At 41.4% G+C, this 23,823-nt stretch overlaps 1 protein-coding gene across 1 annotated transcript in view; it reads right to left on the bottom strand.

The window, feature by feature from the left end:
* Positions 1-23,823, bottom strand: part of PPFIBP2 (PPFIA binding protein 2) — a 126,992-nt gene that overhangs the window by 57,276 nt on the left and 45,893 nt on the right. The window contains exons 3-5 of the mRNA XM_056852133.1: positions 19,826-19,915; positions 15,268-15,381; positions 2,120-2,251 (exon numbers count right to left, since the gene is read on the bottom strand). Coding sequence (XP_056708111.1) covers positions 2,120-2,251; positions 15,268-15,381; positions 19,826-19,915 — 336 coding nt within the window. The remainder of the gene's footprint in view (positions 1-2,119; positions 2,252-15,267; positions 15,382-19,825; positions 19,916-23,823) is intronic.

Below are 23,823 nucleotides of genomic sequence, written 5' to 3'. Positions count from 1 at the left end.
CCATTGATTCAGTGCTGTCTTGAGGACCGATTGTCGCCATGGTTGGCTTCCTATCTTGAGACTTTCTTTCTTGGATTTTACTATTAATCTCCAACTGCAGTCTACACATCTGTTCTTGCAGTTCACTGATCAGATTTACTACTGACTATAAAAATAAAGGAAGAAAGAAAATGAAGACTACAGAGAGACATGGAAGAAAGCAAAGAAGGTGACCGAACATCTATAATCACTGGGTATGGAAAAGAGAACTCTGCAAAAGACAACAACCACAAGGTATGAGACCATTTCCATTTGTAACAATGAAATCAAATTCTTATCCCTATTCTTATCCCAAATTTGTAATATCGAACCATCTATAGTATCACTTTGCATTCACAGCTAGAAAATTAACTAGGACCTTTTCTCACATGTATTATTTTCCCTGGGTTCAATGTTGTTGGGAAGTGGTGTCCTCTCTCCCACTTCCACACAACACTGTGGTGCATTTGTGCATCTCCTGGGTTTCCCCTAGCTTTTTCCTCAAACCTACTTTGATGCAAAGTTTTGAGAAGGCTGGAGCAAAGCTTGCATGGCTGCTGCGTGGGTGGAAAAGTTAGGATTTTTCACGGAAGCCGTTTTCCCCCTCCCCAGGGGGCTTTTTGTTTTTTAAAACCAGCAGCTGAATACTGTTATGTTATTATAGCATAAGAGTCTGTATCAGCTTCTCTGAATTCCCAGCATTGTTTTTTTTAAAGTAGCAAGTCTCCCTCTCCTTTTGCTGCACATGTATGCCTTTCCCCTTATATCTCCACAATGAAAGGCAACATATTTTTTAATTTAAAAAAATGAAAGCTGAGAATTCACAGAATCTGATACACAAGTTGTTATAATGATATTCAATTTCTACCTAAAAAAAACATCCAACCAACCTGAAAAGGCCCATTGTGTGTGTGTGTGTGTGTGTGTGTGTGTACACACACACACACATCTTCTGCCAAGGGACAAGGGCTCAAAAACTACAGAGAAACTTACCATGTGGAAATCCCATTGCTTTTGGGCTGTATTAGCAGCTGTGGCAGCAACAGGGAAACCACACAAACTTGCCACAGAATGGAAAATACCTAGAAGAACTACTATTATTTACTACCTTGAAATATCACTCAGGAAACAAGCGCAGCAGCCAATTAAATGCTCAGAGTGGGTTGGGATGCTTTCTCAACTTACTTTTAGGTGGACCAAAAACCATCCCACTTCTTTTTCTCTGAACACTGAGTTGAAGCACACCTAGTTCTTAAGAACAAACAACAACTGTGGGAATGATAACATTTAGGACCACCGGGATGGCCTGACTGCATAGCAGACTTCATTGGGTTACAGCTTGGTTAAGAATTGGTTTGGGGCTGACCAAACGGTCTGCTGTGGTGCTGATCACATGTCACTCCTACATGGGTGCATGGAAGACATAAAACTGACCCACACATTTGTCACCATGCAAAAAGGATGAAGTAAAACATGCCAGTTAGACCATTTCAACTCCAAAATGAGTAGAACAAATTAAATAATACTATGTAAGTACAGGTGTGTGGGAAACATCTTACTTGATTTAACATGGCCATTACACTCACAGGGGAAAAAGAGCGGACTTAAGTTTAAAAATCACAAATGCTTCACCACCATCTGTTTCCCATGCAGCAAAGATTCTAGACAGGGGTAGGATTGCCAACCTCCAGATAGTAGCTGGAGATCTCCTGCTATTACAACTGATCTCCACTTGATAGAGATCAGTTCCCCTGGAGAAAACTGCCGTTTTGGCAATTGGACTCTATGGCATTGATGTCCCTCCCCTAACCAAACCCTGCCCTCCTCCGGCTCTGCCCCCCAAATCTCCAGGTATTTCCCAATCTGGAGCTGGCAAGCCTAGACAGGGGCTTGCTGTTCTTAGCATATCCTGAGTTCCTGGGCTGCTAGGGGAAACAGAGAAGAGGCTGGAGGGAACAGTAAGCGCCCTTTCACTACTTCTGTGCCAGAAATCCAGTACTCTTAGCTCCATTTTGCACAGGTAGGATAGAGGCCAGGCTTTGAAGACATAAAGTGGAAATGAAATGAGTTGAAATCACAAAGACAACAAAGCAGGGCTTACCTCCGCTTTGCTATGCTTCTCTTCGTACTCGCTCTGTTCCTTTTCCATCCCAACCAACTTAATCTTCAGATCTGAAACTTCTGCCATTAGGTCCAGTTTCTGAGTTTCCAGCAATGTTCGACTCAGCAGCTCCTGAAAAAAAGAGAACACGTGCACTCACTCCGCCATCAACAGAAAAGGCCCCTGGACCCCCCCATTTAACCATTTGTTTGCAACATTCAATGATCTACAAAATATGATTTAAGAGCTACACTGCCACATTTTATGGAAACAATGAAGTCTGTCTTTATTACCATAAAGAAAAATAATTATGTAAGATTTTGGGAGAATATGGAGAGATAAACATCAAAAGGGAAGGCATTTCCAAGCCAGAATAGAGTAGTTTTGCTGCAGCAGAATAATTACTTCACTGTATGCCAATTTTTAGCACTTGGGGGGGGGGGGAAGCTGAGGCAAACTTTGATAGCTGTTCAAAACATTTGTAAGCAGGTTTGAGTTTTTGTTACCCTACACTTTACTACCAGCATGGTGTAGTGGTTAAGAGTAGTGGGTTGGAGTGGTGAACTCTAATCTGGAGAACTGGGTTTGATTCCCCACTCCTCCACATGAGCAGCGGACGCCTACACATGAAGCCAGCTGGGTGACCTTGGGCTAGTCACAGCTCTGTTAGAGCTCTCTCTGCCCCACCTACCTCACAGTGTGTCTGTTGTGGGGAGGGGAAGGTGATTGTAAGTCGGTTTGATTCTCCCTTAAGTGGTAGAGAAAGTCAGCCTATAAAAACCAACTCTTCCTCTTCTATAAGTTAGACAAGTGGAAACCGTGTGTTACAAAGTTGCCAGCATGTCCCCCCTTCTTCTTAAAAAACCAAAACAAAACACAGAAAGCACAACTGCTTAACCCCATCCTCTTCACAGCTGTCTTTCCACTCCCAAGCTGCTTTTCTTCCTTCAGGGAAAAAGTTGGTGATTTTACAGCAAGAGGGAATAAGGGGGTAATGAATGAAAGAGCTGGGTTAATACTGGCAGCCTTATAGATATAATTCACAAGTTACAGTGAACATACAAATGAGCTACAAACTTGATTTTTCTTTATATAAAAGTTGGATAATTCTCAATTACAGTCAACACATGTACATATGAAAATGTGATTTAAACTCTACATTCATCCAGGGATTGGTCCCCAGTTTCACTTTTCATCAAAGCCCTAGAAACTAGGGTTGTCAACCTCCAGGTACTATCTGGAGATCTCCCACAATTATAACTGATCTCGAAACGATTGAGATCAGTTCACCTGGAGAAAATGGCTGCTTTGGCAACTGGACTCTATGGCGTTGAAGTCCCTCCTCTCCCCAAACCCCACCCTCTTCAGGTTCCGCCCCAAAATCTCCAGGTATTTCCCAACTTGGAGCTGGCAACTCTACTAGAAACAGAAATGCACATCATGAAACAATACAACAAGTATGAACAGCACATCTGTGGAATTTTCAGTGCAATCCTATGCAGAGTAGAGTTACTCCAGTATAAGACCATTGATTTCTGCAGTAACTCTACATAGTACTGCTTTGTCAATGATGAAAATGTATGCAATAAGAGAAGTTTAACACTGGGGTCTGGACCACACTTGACTGCATGTCATTCCATCACAAATCAAACACTGACTTAAAAACAGAAGGAAAGGTCCAAGTTATATTTCAGTGGTGCTGTTCTAATTTTAAACAGATTAGGTTGTGGTCCTGAAAGTATACCGAACTAAAATTATATAAAAGTACAGCTTGAAGAAAATAACATAGTGCATTCGCTAACATGTGGGAGTAATTATTTCCATCTTCAAGCAGATGAGGAGTTCATAAGTAGAATATGACCCCCTTTGTTACGGGGATATTACAGAGTATTTCAGCAGTATGATGCAATGCAAAAGCTGCTTGAATAAATATGGACTGTAAGAAGAAAAAGTTCAGGTTTGCATTATTGCTTTTGAAGTGAAGAGATAATACGTGTCATGTGCAGAGCTGAATGTTGGATACTGATGCAGCAAAAAGGAAGCCATACAAAATATAATCTGTATTTTTTACTATGTTTTAAGGATACCATTTTATCATTCCTACTACTGTACATAGGAGCCCCGTGGCGCAGAGTGTTAAGCTGCAGTACTGCAGTCAAAAAGCTCTGCTCACGACCTGAGTTCGATCCCGATGGAAGTCGGTTTCAGGTAGCTGGCTCAAGGTTGACTCAGCCTTCCAAGGTCGGTGAAATGAGTACCTAGCTTGCTGGGGGTAAAGGGAAGATGACTGGGGAAGGCACTGGCAAACCACCCCGCAAACAAAGTCTACCTTGGAAACGTTGGGATGTGACGTCACCTCATGGGTCAGGAATGACCCGGTGCTTGCACAGGGGACCTTTACCTTTTTTTTACTACTGTACATGTGCTATTTTCTAGAAGATAAAAGTAGGTAGAAAATTCCTTCCTAAAAATGTGCAGATCCAAAGTTATTAATCATACACAAAACATTATGTTACATACACCACAAGCAAAAATCTTGCCACGTATTAAGTCTGAATCATATTACTACGTATGGATTCATTTCTCAGCCACAGAGGAAAAAGTTATCACATTCACTGTTAAATTGAAAGAACATTTAATACTCCCAATGGTATCTGAGCATAAAAGAAAACATAACTGAGCAGCAGCAAAGCCTCAAAATTCAACAATAGAATCATTTACATTTTTTGAGGAAGTTAATTAATCATTGTAGCCTTATAGCTTGAAAAGCATAGTTTATATCATAGTTTAAACACACACACAGGCCAATCCCCCTTTCAACAAGCAGAAAATCGTGACGTATAATGAAGCAGAAGAGTCCTAAAAGATTTCCCTCTTTACACAGCAGCATTTCACGCATACTCGGTGGGAAATATACTTCTGACAATGCTGGTGCTTCTCATCCCTTAGCTAAAGTAACTCGGAAACAATAAGGAGAGAGTACTACCTGATTAGCAAAATTCGGCAAGGATCACCCGTAGTACAAGCGCAGCATTTTACAAGAGTTGTATGTCAGCTGCAGTAGAAACAGGATATTCACTTAAGTCAAAACACAGCTGAGAATGTGGCTGGCTTGCACCATTTCAAGATTGCATCGTAATAGGCAGTGCTTTACAGGCTTTCAGTTCAGTGTTTACACATGAGGAAGCCAAGGAAAAACAGAACACGCTGAACTTGAAAGATGACTGGCTGTTTGAATAGTTGGCATATAACTTAAAGATTAGTTTCAGGCATAGCTCACTAGGGCTGAAGCCCAAACCTATTTTTGTTACTGGAGATAACTAGGGTTGCCAGCTCTGGATTGGGAAACACCTGGAGATTTGGGGGGTGGAGCCTGAGGAGGGCAGGGTTTGGGGAGGGGAGGGACTTCAACGCCATAGAGTCCAATGGCCAAAGCTGCCATTTTCTCCAGGGGAACTGATCTCTGTCGCCTGCATATCAGGAGATCTCCAGCCACCACCTGGAGGCTGGCAACCCTAGAGATAACACAACAGAGACCTGAATATGTGCAAAGTGCATTGCCACTGAATAATTTCAACCAGCCTAAGATATTGGGGTAGGGATGGGAGAGGGCTTCCATAACTGAAGATGTAGCATCTAGTCAGGAAACATGACTTGAGAAATTAAGCATATACCCCAAAGCTGATTTATTTTACATGAAGTTCCAAGGCGATATATCAATGAATTCTCCTGTTTAGGCACTGATCAGGCTCAAGCCTGCTTAGCATCACAAAACCTGCCTTCAGACCAGACATGGTTCCAAACAGAAACTAAGCCCAATGGTACACACATAGCCAATTATGACAACAGTAACTACTTCAGTTGAGCAACATGTACTTCCTTTGAGAAACATGTACAGCCCCTGGAAAAAAATATCCAGTTTCAGTGCAATCTAGAGGTTAGGAGACCCAGGTTTGAATACCCCAAACTGCCATGGAAGCTTTCTGGGCGACCCTGGGCCAGCTACACTCTTAGCCTAACCTACCTCACAGGGTTGTTACTAGGGTTGCCAGCTCCGGGTTGGGAAATACCTGGAGATTTTTAGGGCGGGGCCTGAGAATTTGGGGGCGGGGCCTGCCATAGAGTCCACCTTACAAGGCGGCCATTTTCTCCAGGGGAAATGATCTCTATTAACTGGAGATCAGTTGTAATAGCAGGAGATCTCCAGCTACTACCTGGAAGTTGATCAAACAAGACAGTAATAGGCAAAAATAAACAAGCAATAGACGAAGATAGCAGTTAATATAGACAGCAAAGCTATCACTTTAATACAATGATTGCAACAAACATAAGCAAACAAGCTAAGCAACGAGGTTACAAAGCGAAAATAGCAAAAACAATGTGGCAGAAGCTGATAATAAATATACAAAAGTTCATGTAAGGCATGGAGTTGCGTTCTAGTCAATTTCAGATTCTTCAGGCAACGGAGATAAAGGTGGGAGCAACCTAAAATGATAGCAGCCCATTTTGGGAGCTCCAAACTTATCATAGGAATTGTACAATTAAGCCCTTGTGGCTGATGAAGCTACTTTTTGTAGTGAAAATGCTGGAATACTTCCGGAGCTGTGTTACCACCTTTATCTCCGTTGCCTGAAGAATTTGAAATTGACTAGAACGCAACTCCATGCCTTACACGAACTTTTGTATATTTATTATCAGCTTCTGCCACATTGTTTTTGCTATTTTCGCTTTGTAACCTCGGTTGCTTAGCTTGTTTGCTTATGTTTGTTGCAATCATTGTATTACAGTGATTGCTTTGCTGTCTATATTAACTGCTATCTTCGTCTATTGCTTGTTTATTTTTGCCTACTACTGTCTTGTTTGATCAACACTACTTACAGTAGAGTGAGTTATTCTTATAAACTACCTGGAAGTTGGCAACCCTAGTTGCCATAAAATCAAGGAGAGGAGAAGAAGGTAAGCCACTTGGGGTCCTCACTGGGGGAAAAGGACAGGGTATAAATGAAGTAAATACACCGAGGTGCATTTATTCTATCTATTTCAATGGAACAATTGTTTTTTCCCCTCTGATAATTGTGTGTGTTGGTTTAGTCTCATGGGGTGGAGTCCCTGTTCAGTCAGTTTTATTTGTTATTTAGAACTGCAGACTGCAGGAGCTTCCTTGTCCCGAAACTAGTTGCTCCCATCCCTGTATATATCCTTGCTAATAAATGGATGTTGTTTTGAACACACTTGTCTCTGCTGGGTGAAGCGAACAGCAGAAACCTGAGTGAGTACCCTATTCCTGATTTGCAAGTAAAAAGGGAACATCACACAAACAGTACAAGAAAAAAAGACCTTCATCTCCTAAAATATCACTCAAATACCGCCAGATCCTAACAGGATTCAGTGCAAGTTTTAAACTCGATGCAATGCCAGCTTCAGAATCTTTTTGGCTGGAAAGCAGGAAATAAAAGTCCCACACAAAGTATCAGTTACAACCTCAGAATTATTGGCGACGTTTCAGTTACAACGCAGAGGTAAGAATATGATGAGCCTTGATTACAGACCAGAGTGAAAAACCAAGGCCCACATTTCATCACAGACCACAATGCACTTTGACTCGACAGCGTTTCCAGAAAACTGTATGTTTCCTGTTGCATCTGAAGCAATGCGTGTGGGAGGAGTTTTCATGTTTGGCGCTGTGTGTATAATGCACTACTGCTGAACCAAATGTAAAATACATCCCCACACACTTGCTTCTGTGTTCAGAACTATAACTCACACACAGGTCTATCAGTATTCTGTTTTCAAAGGTGGAGGCTGCATGGGGGGGGGATTCATTTCACTGATGAAAAGGCATTCAGTTAGTGTACACATGAACCTGTCTCATACTGAATCAGACCCTTGGTCCATCAAAGACAGTACTGTCTACTCTGACCGGCAGTGGCTCTCCAGGGTCTCAGGCAGAGGTCTTTCACATCCCCTACTTGCCTATTCCCTTTAACTAGAGATGCCGGGGATTGAACCTGGGGCCTTCTGCATGCCAAGCAGATGCTCTGCCACTGAGCCACAGCCCATCCCCCGTGTAGTTGTACCATAGGATCCAATATAGTAATTGCAACATGTAAAAAAAGAGTAGTAGTAGTAGCAGTAGCAGTAGTAGAAGACGACTTCAGTAGCACAACCCCCCGGAACCAATTCTTTCATCTCCTGCCAATGGCTGCTTTGAAGTCTTTAAAAAAAAGTGTTCAAAGATCCAGTCTGCACAACATGTAATTCTGTGTTTGGATACTGGAGAACTGCTTCTCATCAGAGCAGAAAGTGCTGGTCTACACCACGAATCCCCAACCTGGTGCCTGACAAATGTTTTTAGAAAGTGGATAGGGCCAGATGTGGCTCCTGCCCTGCAGGGCATCTAATTAGCTGTGCAGATTAAAGTAATATTGAAGAAGAGTTGGTTTTTTTATGCCGACTTTCTCTATCACTTCAGGGAGAATCAAACCGGCTTACAATCTCCTTCCCTTCCCCACAACAGGCACCCTGTGAGGTACGTGGGGCTGAGAGAGCTGCAACTAGCCCAAGGTCACCCAGCTGGCCTTAAGTGCAGAAGTGGGGAAACCAACCCGGTTCACCAGATTAGTGTCTGCCGCTCATGTGGAGTGGGGAATCAAACCCGGTTCTCCAGATTAGAGTCCGCCGCTCTTAGCCACTACACCACGCTGGCTTTCTACACCATGCATTGCTTTGGCAGCGGCTGCCACCACAGTATTAGTTTATTCTCTCACACACTCCTCTTTCCCAGTGTTGTTGTTGTTTTAATTACTTTGCTTGTCCTCTGCACTTGCGCTTCATCTGGGCGTGTGTGTCTTCATCTCCCACCATGGCCATTTTGGGGTTGGCTGTGCCTCCTGCAGCAGTCATTTTAGGTTGCTCCCACCACCCTCTTTCAGAATTATAAAGGTGCCCAAAGGCTGAAAAAGTCTGGGGACCCCCTGGTCTAGACCCAATGCTGTTCAGCCTGTGGGTACTTCTGATAAAGAACAGTGGGCACTATAGGGTGGCTAGGTCTCCTGCTGGCAACCCCCACTGCCTGTCACCACTCTGTCAGCTGCCAAAAAAAAAAAAAAAGTTTTAAAAATTGCCATCAGTAGGATGGCATTATGTCACTTCCACGGAAAACCCAGATGTGACATCACGCTGCTCTAGAAATGGTCAGAAACTCAATGGTTTTGCCAGCAGCTCCTAAAGGGGCATGAGATCACTTCTGGGGGTTTCCCAGAAGTGATAATCACCATCATGCCATCTGTTCCCCCCAGACTCTTGCTGGTTGCTACCATTTCCACAAAATAGCTACCATCGATCCAGTGGTCCAACAGAATAACACAGTTCTACATGTTCTAGGGTGTTTGCAAGTGCAGTGGGAACAGAACAATCTCCTTTGCTGAGTAATTAAGCATCCCCCCCCCCCATCTGAAGGAAAAAATTCCATAGACCATGCAAATGACATGCTGGTGCTTTAGGGTTGCCAGCTCCGGGTTGGAAAATACCTGGAGATTTTGAGGTAGGAGCCTGAGGAGGGAGGATTTGGGGGAGAGGAGAGGCCTCCGCATAAAGTGCCGTAGAGGCCACCCTCCAAAGCAGCCATTTTCTCCAGGTGAACTGATCTCTGTCGCCTGGCGATCAGTTGCAATAGCTGGAGATCTCCAGTCACCCCCTGGAGGTTGGCAACCTTATAGTGCTTGCTGTGGGCTATGGAGAAAGTTCTACAAGTCAGGTGGAGACGCTACTTTTCTCCTATAGCCTCAGTGCCAGATTTCAAACCATGTGAGAGATATTTGCCGCAAGTATATGAGAATGAAAAGGAGGCTGTAGAAAGCAAAAGAGGAAAGGACCCTTGTAGTACCTGGCAAGTAGCCATATCCCAAAATTACCCTGTAAATTTAGTCACACCAACTGTTCCACAACTACATTGCATAGAAAGGTTTATTAGAGGAAGAATGTTAATAAAGTCTATACTAGGAAGGACACTAGGAACACCAAAATAAAACTTAGCTGACTATATTCAGACACTTGCTTAAAAGGAAAACCGTCAATAATGAAAAAAACTCAAAGCATTCCAAACATTTTGATCATTTCAATAAAACCAGTACATGCTAAACAGGATTCTGATATTTTAGGACAACTTAATTAACATTCCTTTTTAATGTGGGAGGGAAGGCTGAGACGCCACTTGTTTTGCATACTTGTATACTGACAAAGAAGAATTAACCCCAAGATTAATGAAGCAAACAGAATTCCAAAGTCTGGGTTAAGACAAACCATATGGTACACCAAAATTCCTTTTCACATCCATTTATCTAGCTCTTCGCTGCATTATTTTATCTCCCTTTCCCTTTATTCCCCCCTTTCCTTACAAACTAATCAATCCTTTTTCTATATGTAACGTACTCCCTCTCCACCTACAATGCATTAAAGTACAATTTGCCTTCCCAGTCTTTCTTCCTACCTCCACACCTCACCTCTCTGAAAGTTGCCAGGCTACAGCTGGCAATCACATAGGGTTGCCGACCTCCAGGTACTAGCTGGAGATCTCCTGCTATTACAACTGTTCTCCAACTGAGATAAATCAGTTTCCCTGGAGAAAATGGCCGCTTTGGCAACTGGACTCTATGGCATTGAAGTCCCTCCCCTCACCAAACCCCACCCTCCTCAGGCTCTGCCCATAAAACCTCCCATAGGTTGCCAAGAGGGACCTGGCAACTTTACAATAACAAGGAGTATTTGGGAGGCAAGGACAGGTGTGCCAGCCATAGAGTTTATTGCAAGTCCTAGTGCACCCCATGATGTCACTTCCAAATTTTTCCAGAAGTGACATCACACATTGTGATGCCAGCACGTGCCCCCTTCCGAATTTGAAGTTATTTTGCCAGCAGGCAATACTGAGGTTTGCAAGCCAATTCACAGCTTCTGATGCTATTTTCACTGCCTCTCCCCAGCCCAGCATGAATTTTGTACCAATGGCCACTTATCTCATGGTATTGGTTCTCCATTCCCTCCAGGCAATTGTAAAACCATGCAGTTCCAGGCAATTCCTAGAGCTACACTTGGCACTTCCCGTATCAACTTCAGACAAGTATGCAAAAGGCTGCTCTCCTCCCTTTATTTCTCCCTCACTGCCATGCAGAGCAGCAGCAGGCACCAAGACCTGGGGGTGAGGGACTCCCCACACCTAATTGGGGCTTGGCAGCCCCAGCCATCAACATTCCCTTTCCATAAATTTTATTTAATTTTCTCCCTCCCTTACCTTCTGATGGCCAATGGTAGACTTTGTTTGTTTATTTGCCACATGGACCTATGAAATAACATCTACTATGTGATTCCTAATTGGCTGGGATCATGTAGTAAAGACAGCCTTCCAAGTTTAAAAAAAATAGTACTGAATAGTGTTGCCAACCTCCAGGTACTAGCTGGAGATCTCCTGCTATTACAACTGATCTCCAGCCGATAGAGATCAGTTCACCTGGAGAAAATGGCTGCTTTGGCAATTGGACTCTATGGCATTGAAGTCCCTCTACTCTCCAAACCCTGCCCTCCTCAGGCTCCGCCCCAAAACTTCCCGCCGCTGGCAACCTTAATACTAAAGTAACAGCAGATCGATGGAGCAAATGCTGTAAACAGAGGCAAACAAGAAGAAAAAAAAACATAGTGGAAGACAGGTTTCTTTTCTCCACAAGCCTCCAGAAATATGAATCACCATACTGAAAACAGAACAGCACGAACATGCTGAACATTCATAACTGCAAATACTTTCTACTTCCAGTATTATCAAACAAAAGAGGGGAGGGGCTGTGGCTCAGTTGTAGAGCATCTGCTTGGCATGCAGAAGGTCCCAGGTTCAATCCCTGGCATCTCCAGCTAAATGGACTAGGCAAGTAGGTGATGTGAAAGACCTCTGCCTGCGACCCTGGAGAGCTGCCGCTGGTCTGAGTAGATAATACTGACTTTGATGGACCAAGGGTCTGATTCGGTATAAGGCAGATTCATGTGATCAAGAGAAATTATTCTGAGTTCCCACAGGGTTTTAAGGATAGATGAAGCCTGCATTCGAAGAACTACACTGAAAACAAAAGCTTGCTAGTTCAAACTAGAACATGAAAATAAAACATGTGCTTAGCCATTCTGGAGACCTCTTTAATTTCTGCTTGCTTAGTTCAAATGTTATGCAACTAGGAAGAAAGAAGTAGCTAAACTGGCAACAGCCAGAATTAAAATGTACAATCCAAACTTGCATAAATATGCAATGATCAAACAGCAAATTAAGAAGTGAGAGAAGTGTTGTGAAGAACCCGTTGACAGTAAGTTACAGGCAGCAAAACCGTATTGATTTGGATACATGAAAAGGCAGGACAATAGTTTATTATGAGAATTCAACACATAGTACTAGAAGACATGTGACTGTAGGGAAATGTAATCCATTCATTTCTTTAAAAAGTGCCCCCTAACAGGAAGGCGGGTGTCACCCAGACACACCTGGTGGAATAAGCTGATAGACTTGTATTTAAAGGAGCAGAAAAGCTGACATCATGGTTCCCCACTCCCCATTTTAACCTCACAACAGCCCTGTGAGGCAAATTCAGCTGAAAGAGAAGGGCAGGGTGTCCCCCTATACTTCCCCCTCCTTTTTTGCTGTCAAGTTGCAGTTGACTTATGGCGACCCCAGAGGGTTTTAAAGGCAAGAGGCATTCAGAGGTGATTTGCCATTGCCTGTTTCCACGCAGCAACCCTGTTTCCGCAACTACTACCGAAGACTGACCCTGCTTAGCTTCTGAGATTATACAAAACTGGGCTAGCCTGAGCTACCAGGTCAGGGGCCCTGTTCTAGTTCAACAGATTAGGTTACTGGTGCCCTACCTCTCCCGCCCTGACTTAGCCACTGTGATCCATGCAACGATCACCTCCTGATTAGACTACTGTAACTCGCTCCACGCTTTCCTGAAGGCTGCTTCGGAAACTTCAACTAGTGCAGAATGCTGCAGTGTAGGTTCTTACGGGGACCCCATGGAAGTCACATGTCCAACCAGTGCCCTGCCAGCTGCACTGGCTCCAGAGTGAGTACCGGATCAGGTTTAAGGTTTTGGCATTGACCGTTAAAGCCCGAAATGGTCTGGGACTGTCGTGCCTGTGGGACCGCCTCTTCCAATACACCCCTTAAAAGCACTGTGCTCAGCAGGAGAGAACTTACTGGCGATCCCTGGCCCGAATAGCATCCGGCTGTCCTCAACTAGGGCCAGGACCTTTTTGGCTCTGCTCCCGGCCTGGTGGAATGCCTCGCCAACCAAGATCAGGGCCCTGCGGGACTTGAAACAGTTCTGCAGGGCCTGTAAAACCGAGCTGTTCTGCCAGGCATATGGTTGAGGACAGCAATAGTTTCCATCTGCTGGTCTCCCATCCCTTCCCTTCCCTTCCCCTCCCTTCCCTTTTGTTCTTTTTGGTCATTTTCTCCTGGATTATATTGCTCCCTCTGTATGGTTTCCCGTCATTGTTACTTATTTATACTGCTTATGGTTGAGGGTGCCTGGTTTTAAGTTTAAATTATGAAATTAATTTTAATTGTAGATTATGTTTATTTTAATTGTATCTGAGGTATTGTGAGACGCTCAGAACCTGACCTAGTCCAGGAATGGGCAGCATACAAATCCAACAAATAAATAAATGACATTTAACTACTGCTCCATGCTGGACCCTGAAGAATGCTCAGAGTACCTCACGTGCATTATCTTGTTATGGCTCTTACAACCCCATGTAAAATAGTTTTGTATTATGATCCCTGTATTATAGATACGGGACTAAAGCAGACAGAATGTGGCTTTTCTCAGGCTATCTGGTGTGTTCACAGCAGGGAAAGAAGCTTGGATTTACTCAGAGAAGGCAAACAGACTTCTTGGGGCTTATCCTCAATACTTGGGATTGCCATCACAAATTTAAATGAAGAAGAAAAGTTGGTTTTTATATACCGACTTTCTCTACCACTTAAGGAAGAATCAAACCAGCTTAACAAGCACCTTCCCTTCCCCTCCCCACAACAGACACCCTGTGAGATAGGTGGGGCAGAGAGAGTGTGACTAGCCCAAGGCCACCCAGCTGGCTTCATGTGGAAGAGTGGATAAACCACCCCAATTCACCAGATTAGTGTCAGCTGCTTATGTGGAAGAGTAGGGAATCAAACCCAGTTCTCCAGATCAGAGCCCACTGCTCTAAACCACCACTCTTAACCACTACACCACGCTGGCTCTCTTGAAGTGGATACTATCGAATTCCTTCAACTGTGTGATCTTTCATTAATAAAGGCTACTTTCATACATTACAGAAAAAAGGTTTCAGAGCATTCTGACTACATATGTCTATCAAATGTGAAGGGGGAAATGCATGGGAAAACAGGACTGGGAGCTCCCACTATTGCACATTCGGCTATCAGTGCCAGAACAAGAGAGAGAGATCAAAGCCTTGTGCTCAGTTCAACAAAGGATAAGATCAGGCACTTAATTACATTAAGTTCAATGGGCACCTCTAAACTTTCAAGCTTACAGGCACCAAGAACTGTAATCAACTAGCCAATCCTTGACACTTCAGAAAGTCACTTTTACTTCCACACCTGTTCCCTCTTTGCCTGCTGAAGCAAAAAAGCAAATCCAGATCTCCTATAAAGCTGTAGCTTTTGGCAGCCCGTATCTACGAGAAAGGAACCAGCTGACACACATTTTTCGCAGCACAGAGAGCTCTTAATATCAATAACTTCCTACATTTGATTATTTTAACCTTGAAAGTTTATTCAGTTTCAAACCAAACTGCACAGAAACTGCTTCTAAGCCACCAACTTTACCGAATTAACCTCTAGAGAACTAACCAGTCTAACAGGTTTCCAGCCACATTGATCCTGCTTGTTGGCTTTTCTCTGTCAGGCTGTAATGAATAATACACACAGCGGTATCCTATTACATACCTACTGCTTATAGGGCTATAGAACTGAAACATATCCCACCCCAAGGAAGTAAATACGGTTGTTGCTTTTTAAAATCAATTTGCATGAAGGCTGGAGACATGTATAATTTCCAGCCATTTACTCAAAAGATTTGGTACACAGTTCCATAACAGTTCCAGATCTCTACCTGTTGAAGCATTTCCTCCGTAGCATTAAGCTTCAGCTGGTGTCCTTCGAGACAAACTTCAAGGTCTCGGATTTTTTCTCCCTGTGCCTCCACCTGGTCTGTGAGAACGCTCACCTGTAATTGGGGGGAAATTAATAATTAAAGAGAGATAACATTTTAGAAGAACAAACTCATATGCCCACCCTTAATCATTTTTTGCATCCCACCTTTCACCCAAACACCTCATAGTGGTGGATATGGGGCAACCCTTTACCATCTTCACAACAAAGTAGGTTATCTGAAAATGAGCAAATGAACCCAGGTCACCAAGTGAGTTTCATGTGCAAGGATTTGAACCCAGGTCTCCCCAGGTCAATCCTAACACACTATCCTCTACTCCACAGTGGCTTTCTCATTGAACACACCTCATTTACATTCACTGGGTCATCAGAGGCTATTAAATACTTGACTATTTTCAAAAGGACAATATGATTCTTACCTTGAAATATCCACTATATTATGCTTTGAAGATATTGTCTGCATTTCTTGCACCAATTTTAAAACAAAAAAGGATTTTAAAAGAGGCTAGAAAAACGTGTATGAAAAGGATCACTGAAGGTCATGCGCTAGTATTTACAATAAATAACCTTTGAAGGAAAAAAAGCCTTTGTAAAAGAATATTTTAAATAGACTCAGAACAGGTACAACCCTTTCAGAGTTTGCCAGTACTTCTTTCCTTGAACAGGGACAAAATCAACGAAAGAACTCTTCAGGAAGCCAACCAATTACTTTACTTCTTACAGGAACAGGAGAATAACTCGCCTATCAATGAAGCTTTTGTAAGTATTTAAAAAAACCTATTATGCAAAAGACATGTTTTAACATTGGCAACGCTCTCCTTTTCACAGACTCCAAGCATTACAAGCTAAAACATGAATGAAAAGTTCAGGCCACAAATTGCTGTGAAAGAAAGAATTAGTATGAGCTCTTAGGAAGCTGTAAGAATGGTGTCATCCACTGCCAGAGAAAACAACATGAACTATGTCATATAGAAGAATAAATAACAAATGAACCTTACTTGAAATCAGCTAAAATATAAGGTGAAAACACTGAACAGGGCCGTCTTAACGCATGGGCATGCTGGGCAGTTGCCCGGGGCCCCCATAAGTATAGGGGCCCCACGCTAATCTATGTACGGTATGTTGTGACTTGCATATTTAGCAAGTGTTTTACTAAAGATAATGAACAATATTTATGTTAATTTGGGTTTGGATTAAGAATAAATACCAAAGTATAATGTAAGAAAGGACTTATTCATTATGGAAGCACCAATAAATATATCTTTAATTTTATCGACCACTTACATTTTTATTCCTGTGAGTGGTTGAGTAGGTAGGGGCCCCAGTGCGCTGCTTTGCCCGGGGGCCTACAATGCTGTTAAGATGGCCCTGACACTGACCTTTGCACACTTTCTGTAAAACTATACTGTCTAACAGTTCTGTATGGTAGCAAAACACATGAACCACCAACTCCAGAAATCTGTCTGATTAAACCAAGTTTATTCTAAACTGTAAATTTAAAGCTTCAAAAATCTGCCAAGGATGCATGTCTCCTTCCTTCTTTTATGGAAAGTTTGGTATTAATAAAAATCTGAAAAGAAACATTGCAGAGGTATGAGTCATGCGAGGCACACCTTTCGTACTTTGGGGAAAGTAAATAATTGTAGGCTTTTTTCATGTAAGCTACATTTAGGAAGAAAGCCGCTGCAAAGCCAGCCAAGTCATATCTAAACACAGGCTTTCATGTGACTCCTCACCTATGGAGAGTACGAATCATCTCTAGTGATTTACAAAGGTTTTGTAACCTGGAATAAAGAGGGCTTTCCTACGCATATCAGGATACCTATGTCACACACAAGTATTTGTAAACAGTTGTAGGCAAAATTCTTTCAAAGAATAATGTGTGGCTTTGCAAAGCAAAACCAAAGAGTGAGAGATAATTTATATAGTGTCAGCAAAGTATTATGCTGTAAAGAACTTCCTGTGGAACATTTTTGCTGAAATTTAATAGTAACTGCTGATTGTAAAATAGACAGAGATTAGGCTGGTACAAAGAAAAATCCAAACATAAAAGCCACATAATAAATTTAGTAGGACAAACCAAAACATCAACAGCATGCAAACTTTTGAATTCTCCAGAAATTCTCCTCAGCCTGGATATTATTTTATTAAAGTGTGTGTGTGGGAGGGAGGAGTGATATAAATGTTTTAGGCCATGCTTAAGGCCCCTTTATCTGCAGATTCTTATCAAAGTAAAGGATTTTTCATTAGGGGAAGATGATCTGAGATGAAACAGTGCTTATGGGACTTCTTGCCCCCTACGTCTAGGTAACATTACCCAATTTGGCTCCCACTAGCTCTTTCCTAGTACATCATCTAAATGAATCTTCCATTATGTCAATACGTTTAGCTGATCCTAACACCTTTATCCTTCAAACAGAGTAGTGTAGATGGAGGGGAAACAGCAGTCTCCACTTGAAAACCTACAAACAGTTGATCAGCAGTTGATCAATTGTTTTGCTATCCCTATGGCTAAGAGCAGAGGAAAAACATGGTAGTAATTATGCTTTTGTCAGTATCTTTTTTCAGACGTAAAGACATCCAATTAATTCAGACATACAGTTAATTCAATATGTAGATTCTGCTTTCCAAGGATGCATATGTTTCCTCTTTTCACAAGCAATACATTTTAGTATTGATAATAGTGGCATACCCTGGTTAGTATTTGGATGGGAGACCACCAAGGAATACCAGGGTTGCTGTGCAGAGGAAGGCACTGGCAAACCACCTCTGTTAGTCTCTTGCCAAGAAACCCCCAAAAGGGGTCGCCATAAGTCAGCTGCGACTTGACGGCACTTTACACAAACAGTAGTGGCATACCACAGATCATTATGGTCGTGTATACAAAATAATTAAAATATTGTTTTATCAGTAATAAATGATTGCTTGCATAATCTTACTCATTTATCTGTAATATAATGTCAAATCACACGAAGCGTGAGCAGAAATGAAAGATGGTAGGGTTATTTTATGAAGTTTCTTTTGGAAGGCAGGGTTAGTGAGAGAGATGTTTTGCACCTATGTGTCATCATTTTTATAGTATGAATTTTTCTATCGTATTAATATAAACAGCTTTGATTACTCTGTGTGATTAAATTTTAAAAACACATATTGCATTTAATCAGGTACCTGGCTGGGGTGAGGGGCTTTGAAGAGAGGGACTTGTTTGTTCTTCCGAGCAACCTGCATGCTTTATGACCTCTTGAGGGACTTTGACATATACATTCTGTTTTTGTAGGAATCTTACATGCTCCATCTAAACTGGGCAATGCAGCATCTCCCAGGTGATTTGCAAACTTCTACATGCAGACAAATTCTACCTGCAATATATAACCAGAAGTCTGGAAATGAAAATGTTTTGACACTGGCCTTGCTCTGAAGAGAGAGCTTCACTCAGTTAGCAGAGAAGGCTCCTGGAAGACTTAATGCATATGTTGGTTTGGATATCTGTAAACTGATCTCTCCCCTGCCTCTTGTGTCAACCAAGTGAATTAAAAGGAAATTAAAAGACAGGTTGCAGAATAGTGAATTATCAGACAGTCAAAACCCTAGCAAAAGCAAAATAAAACAGATAGCTGGGAGAGCAACAGCACAACCATCAGAGGGGTATGTGTCTATTTGTAAACGACCAACTTCTTCAGTTCCGTAATATGTAATCTGTATTCTGGGTTAATTACCACTTATTTTAAACTTACCTCATCAATAACACAGGTATAGCAAAATTAAATAGCAGAAATAGTCACAATTTCTCACATGGGACTCACATGGGAGCAGCCATGAGACAGCTGTAACCATACTGCAGTCGGTCACATATAAGTAACCTATTAAAAAGTGCCGAAGTAGAACTAGCAGTAGATCCTCCATAATACAGATCCCCCCCCCCAACTGCTCCAACACCTGTCCAATAAAAAGAAACTCAAAGAACATTCACCACACTCCTTTCTGACTTCCAATCCAGGCTAGGTAATCCAGAACAATTAAATAACCATACTGGGCTTTTAGATCAAAGTCAGACTACAGACATCATTACAGTTATGAGGGGTGTAGCACAAGACTCTGTTTTATTTCAAAAGTTCCAAGCAATGGATTGGATCCAGACTAAATTGGCCATTTTCACCAATCCCCTCCCCGCTGCAGACCTCATGTCATTCTTCCAGGTCCCCTTTCTTCCAGGAGATAGATTTCATGGCAATCAGGGGGGTTGGTGTAGGGAGAGGGGAGCAAGAAAGTTCTGTTCTTATGAAAAATTTAGTCTGAATTCAATCCAACACTTGAAAAAGAATAAAATATATGGATTTCATAGCTCCAATTTTTTTTCATTCAGTAGCTAGACAATTTTTTTAAAAAGAGTACACGTATTATAGATGTGTCTTTTCTTCCATTGCTAATGTACGTCCAAAATAAATATCGAGCACATTGACAAATTCCAGAATGTGTTGATGGTGCTGTATAATACATACCTGCAATATGAGAGATTCTTTGTCACCTTCTAATCTTGACAGGCGTTCTTGATAGGTTTCATTACTGACAGTAGGATGATTCACCTGAGACTAAAGAGAAGCATTAGCTAAGAAATTAAGTTGAAATATGATTATATTAAACTCCAAAATACAGTATAATCATATACAATACAAAATATAATGAATGCACTACATGCTTTAACATTTTACCAAGTAAGCCTAGTAAGCACTCATTTTACAAGGTTTTAAAATGCATTTTAATTTTGAACTTCTTCATCTTCCTACTACAAAGCTAAAAATCATTCTGAGACAGATGCAGCAAGGGTCATTAATAGGTTCCAGCTGTAAGGTCAGGTCACTGCCGATCATATTACAACACCTACTGCATAATGGAATTCTGTGAAAGATAAAATACAGATTCAGCCATAACCAGGTACCGGTAAGTGATATGCTGTCAATAACCTCTTCCCCTGAACAGAAAATATGCAAAGTATTATGTGGCAGACCCAATGTTCTGGTCTAGGAAGCCTGTCTTGCAAACTAGATACCGGTAAAAGAAACATAGCTTTAAATCTGCCAGTGTGAACAACACATCAGTCATGCTTTTCAGAACCACTGTTTCCCCATCTGGTTGTCTGCTGTCCTCCCTCACCTGTTATGATGAGACCAGATGTGCTACACAGTGGGCTAGGAATGGACACTAGACCTGAGACTGGACAGAAAGGAAAAGCTAGGGCTGCCTTATTTCCCATTGTGCTGAGGGATTTAAAGCTAAGTGCGCTGTACAACTATCAGCAGTTCATAAATAAAAGATCTGGGAGAAATCAGGCTGCATATTGTGTACTTTTACCAAAAATATATTGTTTTTTCTACTAAAATACTACTCAAGGTGGCTTAAAAGAATTTAAAAGCATAGTAAAATACTCACAATATGAAATAATAAAAAGAAAGCAACAAACCAAAAACAAAATAGATGAGTTCAAGTTGAAATTGCAGCCATTATATGATAAATATTCAAGTGTGTTAAGTGCTTTTGTTTTTTAATATGCAGAAAGCAGTATGCTAAGCCAGTATTTAGCATTTGAAGTTTGTTGTTTTTGTTCAATGGATATAGAAATGTCTATGTATGAATTCTATCGTAATAGCTATTATCTTATTATTAATCACCAAATAAGTGCTTCCAAATTTTCCTTTATTTTTGCTTTTATTGTGTAATATAGAAGAATGATAAACTAATAATTAGGATTAGAAACCAACAATTTAAGTTCAAAGTTGATGAAGGGTGCATGCCTGTATTATCACATGGAAGCTTGGACACAGACATGTATCTTTTTCTGATTTTCCCCCCCATTCTTTTTTCCCTGGTTTTCTTTTTTCTGTACCCCTATATATAAAAAGTAAAAAAATTGTTTAAAAAAACAAAACCCAAGCAGCACCAAAATTATAGCTATAAAACAGTAACAAATCAAAAAGACCAATGCCATGCTAGGGAATCAATTCACTGCACCTATTACCAAATAGCCTTTATATATCTCCAAAGCAAGCCATAAGAGCCTCCTTGGAGAGGGAGCTCCCAAGTGTGAAGGCCATGGCTTGGAGGGCATATTCTGTGTTCTCACTAGGCTCCTCTCTTCATACAGAGTAGAGCTCCAAGCAGCTGACCTCAGATCATTAGAGTTGCCAACCCCAGTTTGGGAAATACCTGGAGATCTGGGGGGCGGAGCCTGAGGAGGGCGCAATTTGGAAAGGGGAGGGACTTAAGGTCCAATTGCCAAAATGGACATTTTCTCCAGGGGAACTGATCTCTGTCGCTTGGAGATCAGTTGTAATAGCAGGAGATCTCCAGCTACCACCTGGAGGTTTGGTAAACAAAGGTTAGCGTGCTGTAGGATACTCAGCAAACTAGAAACAGCACTTCACAAGCTAGACACAATGATTATAAAGTAGTGGTATTTAATAACATATCCACCACTGATAGTATATAGGCAAAAACATGTATTGTTGATTATTGCCTTAAAAGTAACACCAAAGAGAGGACTATGCCTTGTTACAAACAAATAGCAGTATTATAGGTAAGTCCATGAAAGGGGGTGCCAACCTCCCTTTCTTCCACAGATATGCTTCTTGAGAGTAGCAATTCAGTAGTGCAGTTGTTCTCAACAGAAGCCCGGTGATCTTTCTGTTTCAGCAATTAATGCCTTCTTCAGGGACCACTATATCATAAATTAGTACATAATGCTAATTAACAAATAATAATTAATATAAATATGCTAGCAATTGGCTTAAACAAGGGAGAAAATAGAGAGAAGATAGAGCATCATACTCACACGCTGGCTGTTATTAACATTCTCTGCGTTGGCAATTTACCAAAGATACTGCCCTTAATTTTAAATGGTGCAGTCACATGTAAGAATTAACCATTAAAGAGACAGTTACATTTTGCATTACAGAAAAACTGAATTCAATTAAAGAGACAGCTGTTACATAAATTATGTTACAAATAGCATGCTAAATCCATCGAGGTGTTCAGTCCTTTAGGATACAAAGTATCAAACATGTGGATGTATTTAGATTCTTGACGCCTTAATATGAGATCCACATCAGACCTATCATATTTCTGTTGATTGAATCGCCATAACACAAAAAATGAAAGATCCTCATCAGTGTGATTATTGTCAAGGAAATGCTGTGTTAGTGGGGCCTCCAATACACGTTGCCTAATCCTGGACCTGTGTTCACTTATGCGATATTTGAGTTGTCTATGGGTTTTTCCAATGTACCAAAAATGGCAAGCACATTTTATCGCATAAATTAAATGTTTGGAATCACAGTTATTAAAACTCTCAATCATGAACTTTTGGCCAGTAGCTGGATTAATGATTTCTTTGACTGTTAGCATGAACCTGCAACTTTGGCAGGAACCGCATTTGAAATTACCCTTAGGTAAGTTGGCAACTGACTCCTCACATGCTTTATTGCTTATTAGAATGTCTCGGAAAGACCTGGTTCTTTTATATGCCATTCGTGGTAAAGACTGGCAGCCAGGCAAATGTTGGACTAAATGCCAATGTTTGTGAATCACCTGTCTAATTAAAGGAGATAATGAAGTGTACTGCAACACACAAGTAACGCGATCCGAACGTTGTGCCATTGATTGAGATAATAGTTGAGTTCTAGATCTATCTCGTGTTCTGGACATGGCTTGCTTAATAATTTTATTCGGGTACCCACGTTGTTGTAATTCAACACTAAGCTGATTTGCAGCCTGTGAGAAATCTTCATCATTTGTAGAATTCCTTTTAAGGCGAAGTAACTGGCTGTAAGGTAGGTTATCCCTTAAATGGGGTGGGTGAAAAGATTCATAATGCAACAGAGTGTTGCGTGCCATTTCTTTTTTATAAGGACGGACTCCCAATTTACCGTCCTGTGTCTTAAAGACACGCACGTCCAAAAAGGCTATTTCCAAGCTGTTGTTTTCTCCACTGAATTTAATATTCGGATCACGCTCATTGATCCATATAAGGAATTCTTTGAAGGATTCTGCATCCTGCATCACCAAAAAAACATCATCAACATACCTAACGAAGAGATGGATCTTATCACTGAATGGGTTATTATGATAGATATAGGCTTGCTCAAAAGCAACCATATAGATGTTTGCAATTGACGGCGCGCATGCGCAGCCCATTGCAACGCCGTGAATCTGTAAAAAAAATTCCTCATTGTACATGAAATAATTTTTCTCCATGACAATATCCAACAAATTAAGTAAAAATGAAGTTGGGGGCTGTGGATCAGGTCTAGAGTCTAACAACCCAAAGTTGCAGGTTCATGCTAACAGTCAAAGAAATCATTAATCCAGCTACTGGCCAAAAGTTCATGATTGAGAGTTTTAATAACTGTGATTCCAAACATTTAATTTATGCGATAAAATGTGCTTGCCATTTTTGGTACATTGGAAAAACCCATAGACAACTCAAATATCGCATAAGTGAACA

The sequence above is a fragment of the Euleptes europaea genome, chromosome 6 (genome assembly GCF_029931775.1).
Source record: "Euleptes europaea isolate rEulEur1 chromosome 6, rEulEur1.hap1, whole genome shotgun sequence".
In the NCBI taxonomy this organism is placed as follows: Eukaryota; Metazoa; Chordata; class Lepidosauria; order Squamata; family Sphaerodactylidae; genus Euleptes; species Euleptes europaea.
The sequence above is the reverse complement of the archived record's forward strand: the minus strand, read 5'-3'. Positions and strand labels throughout refer to the sequence as shown.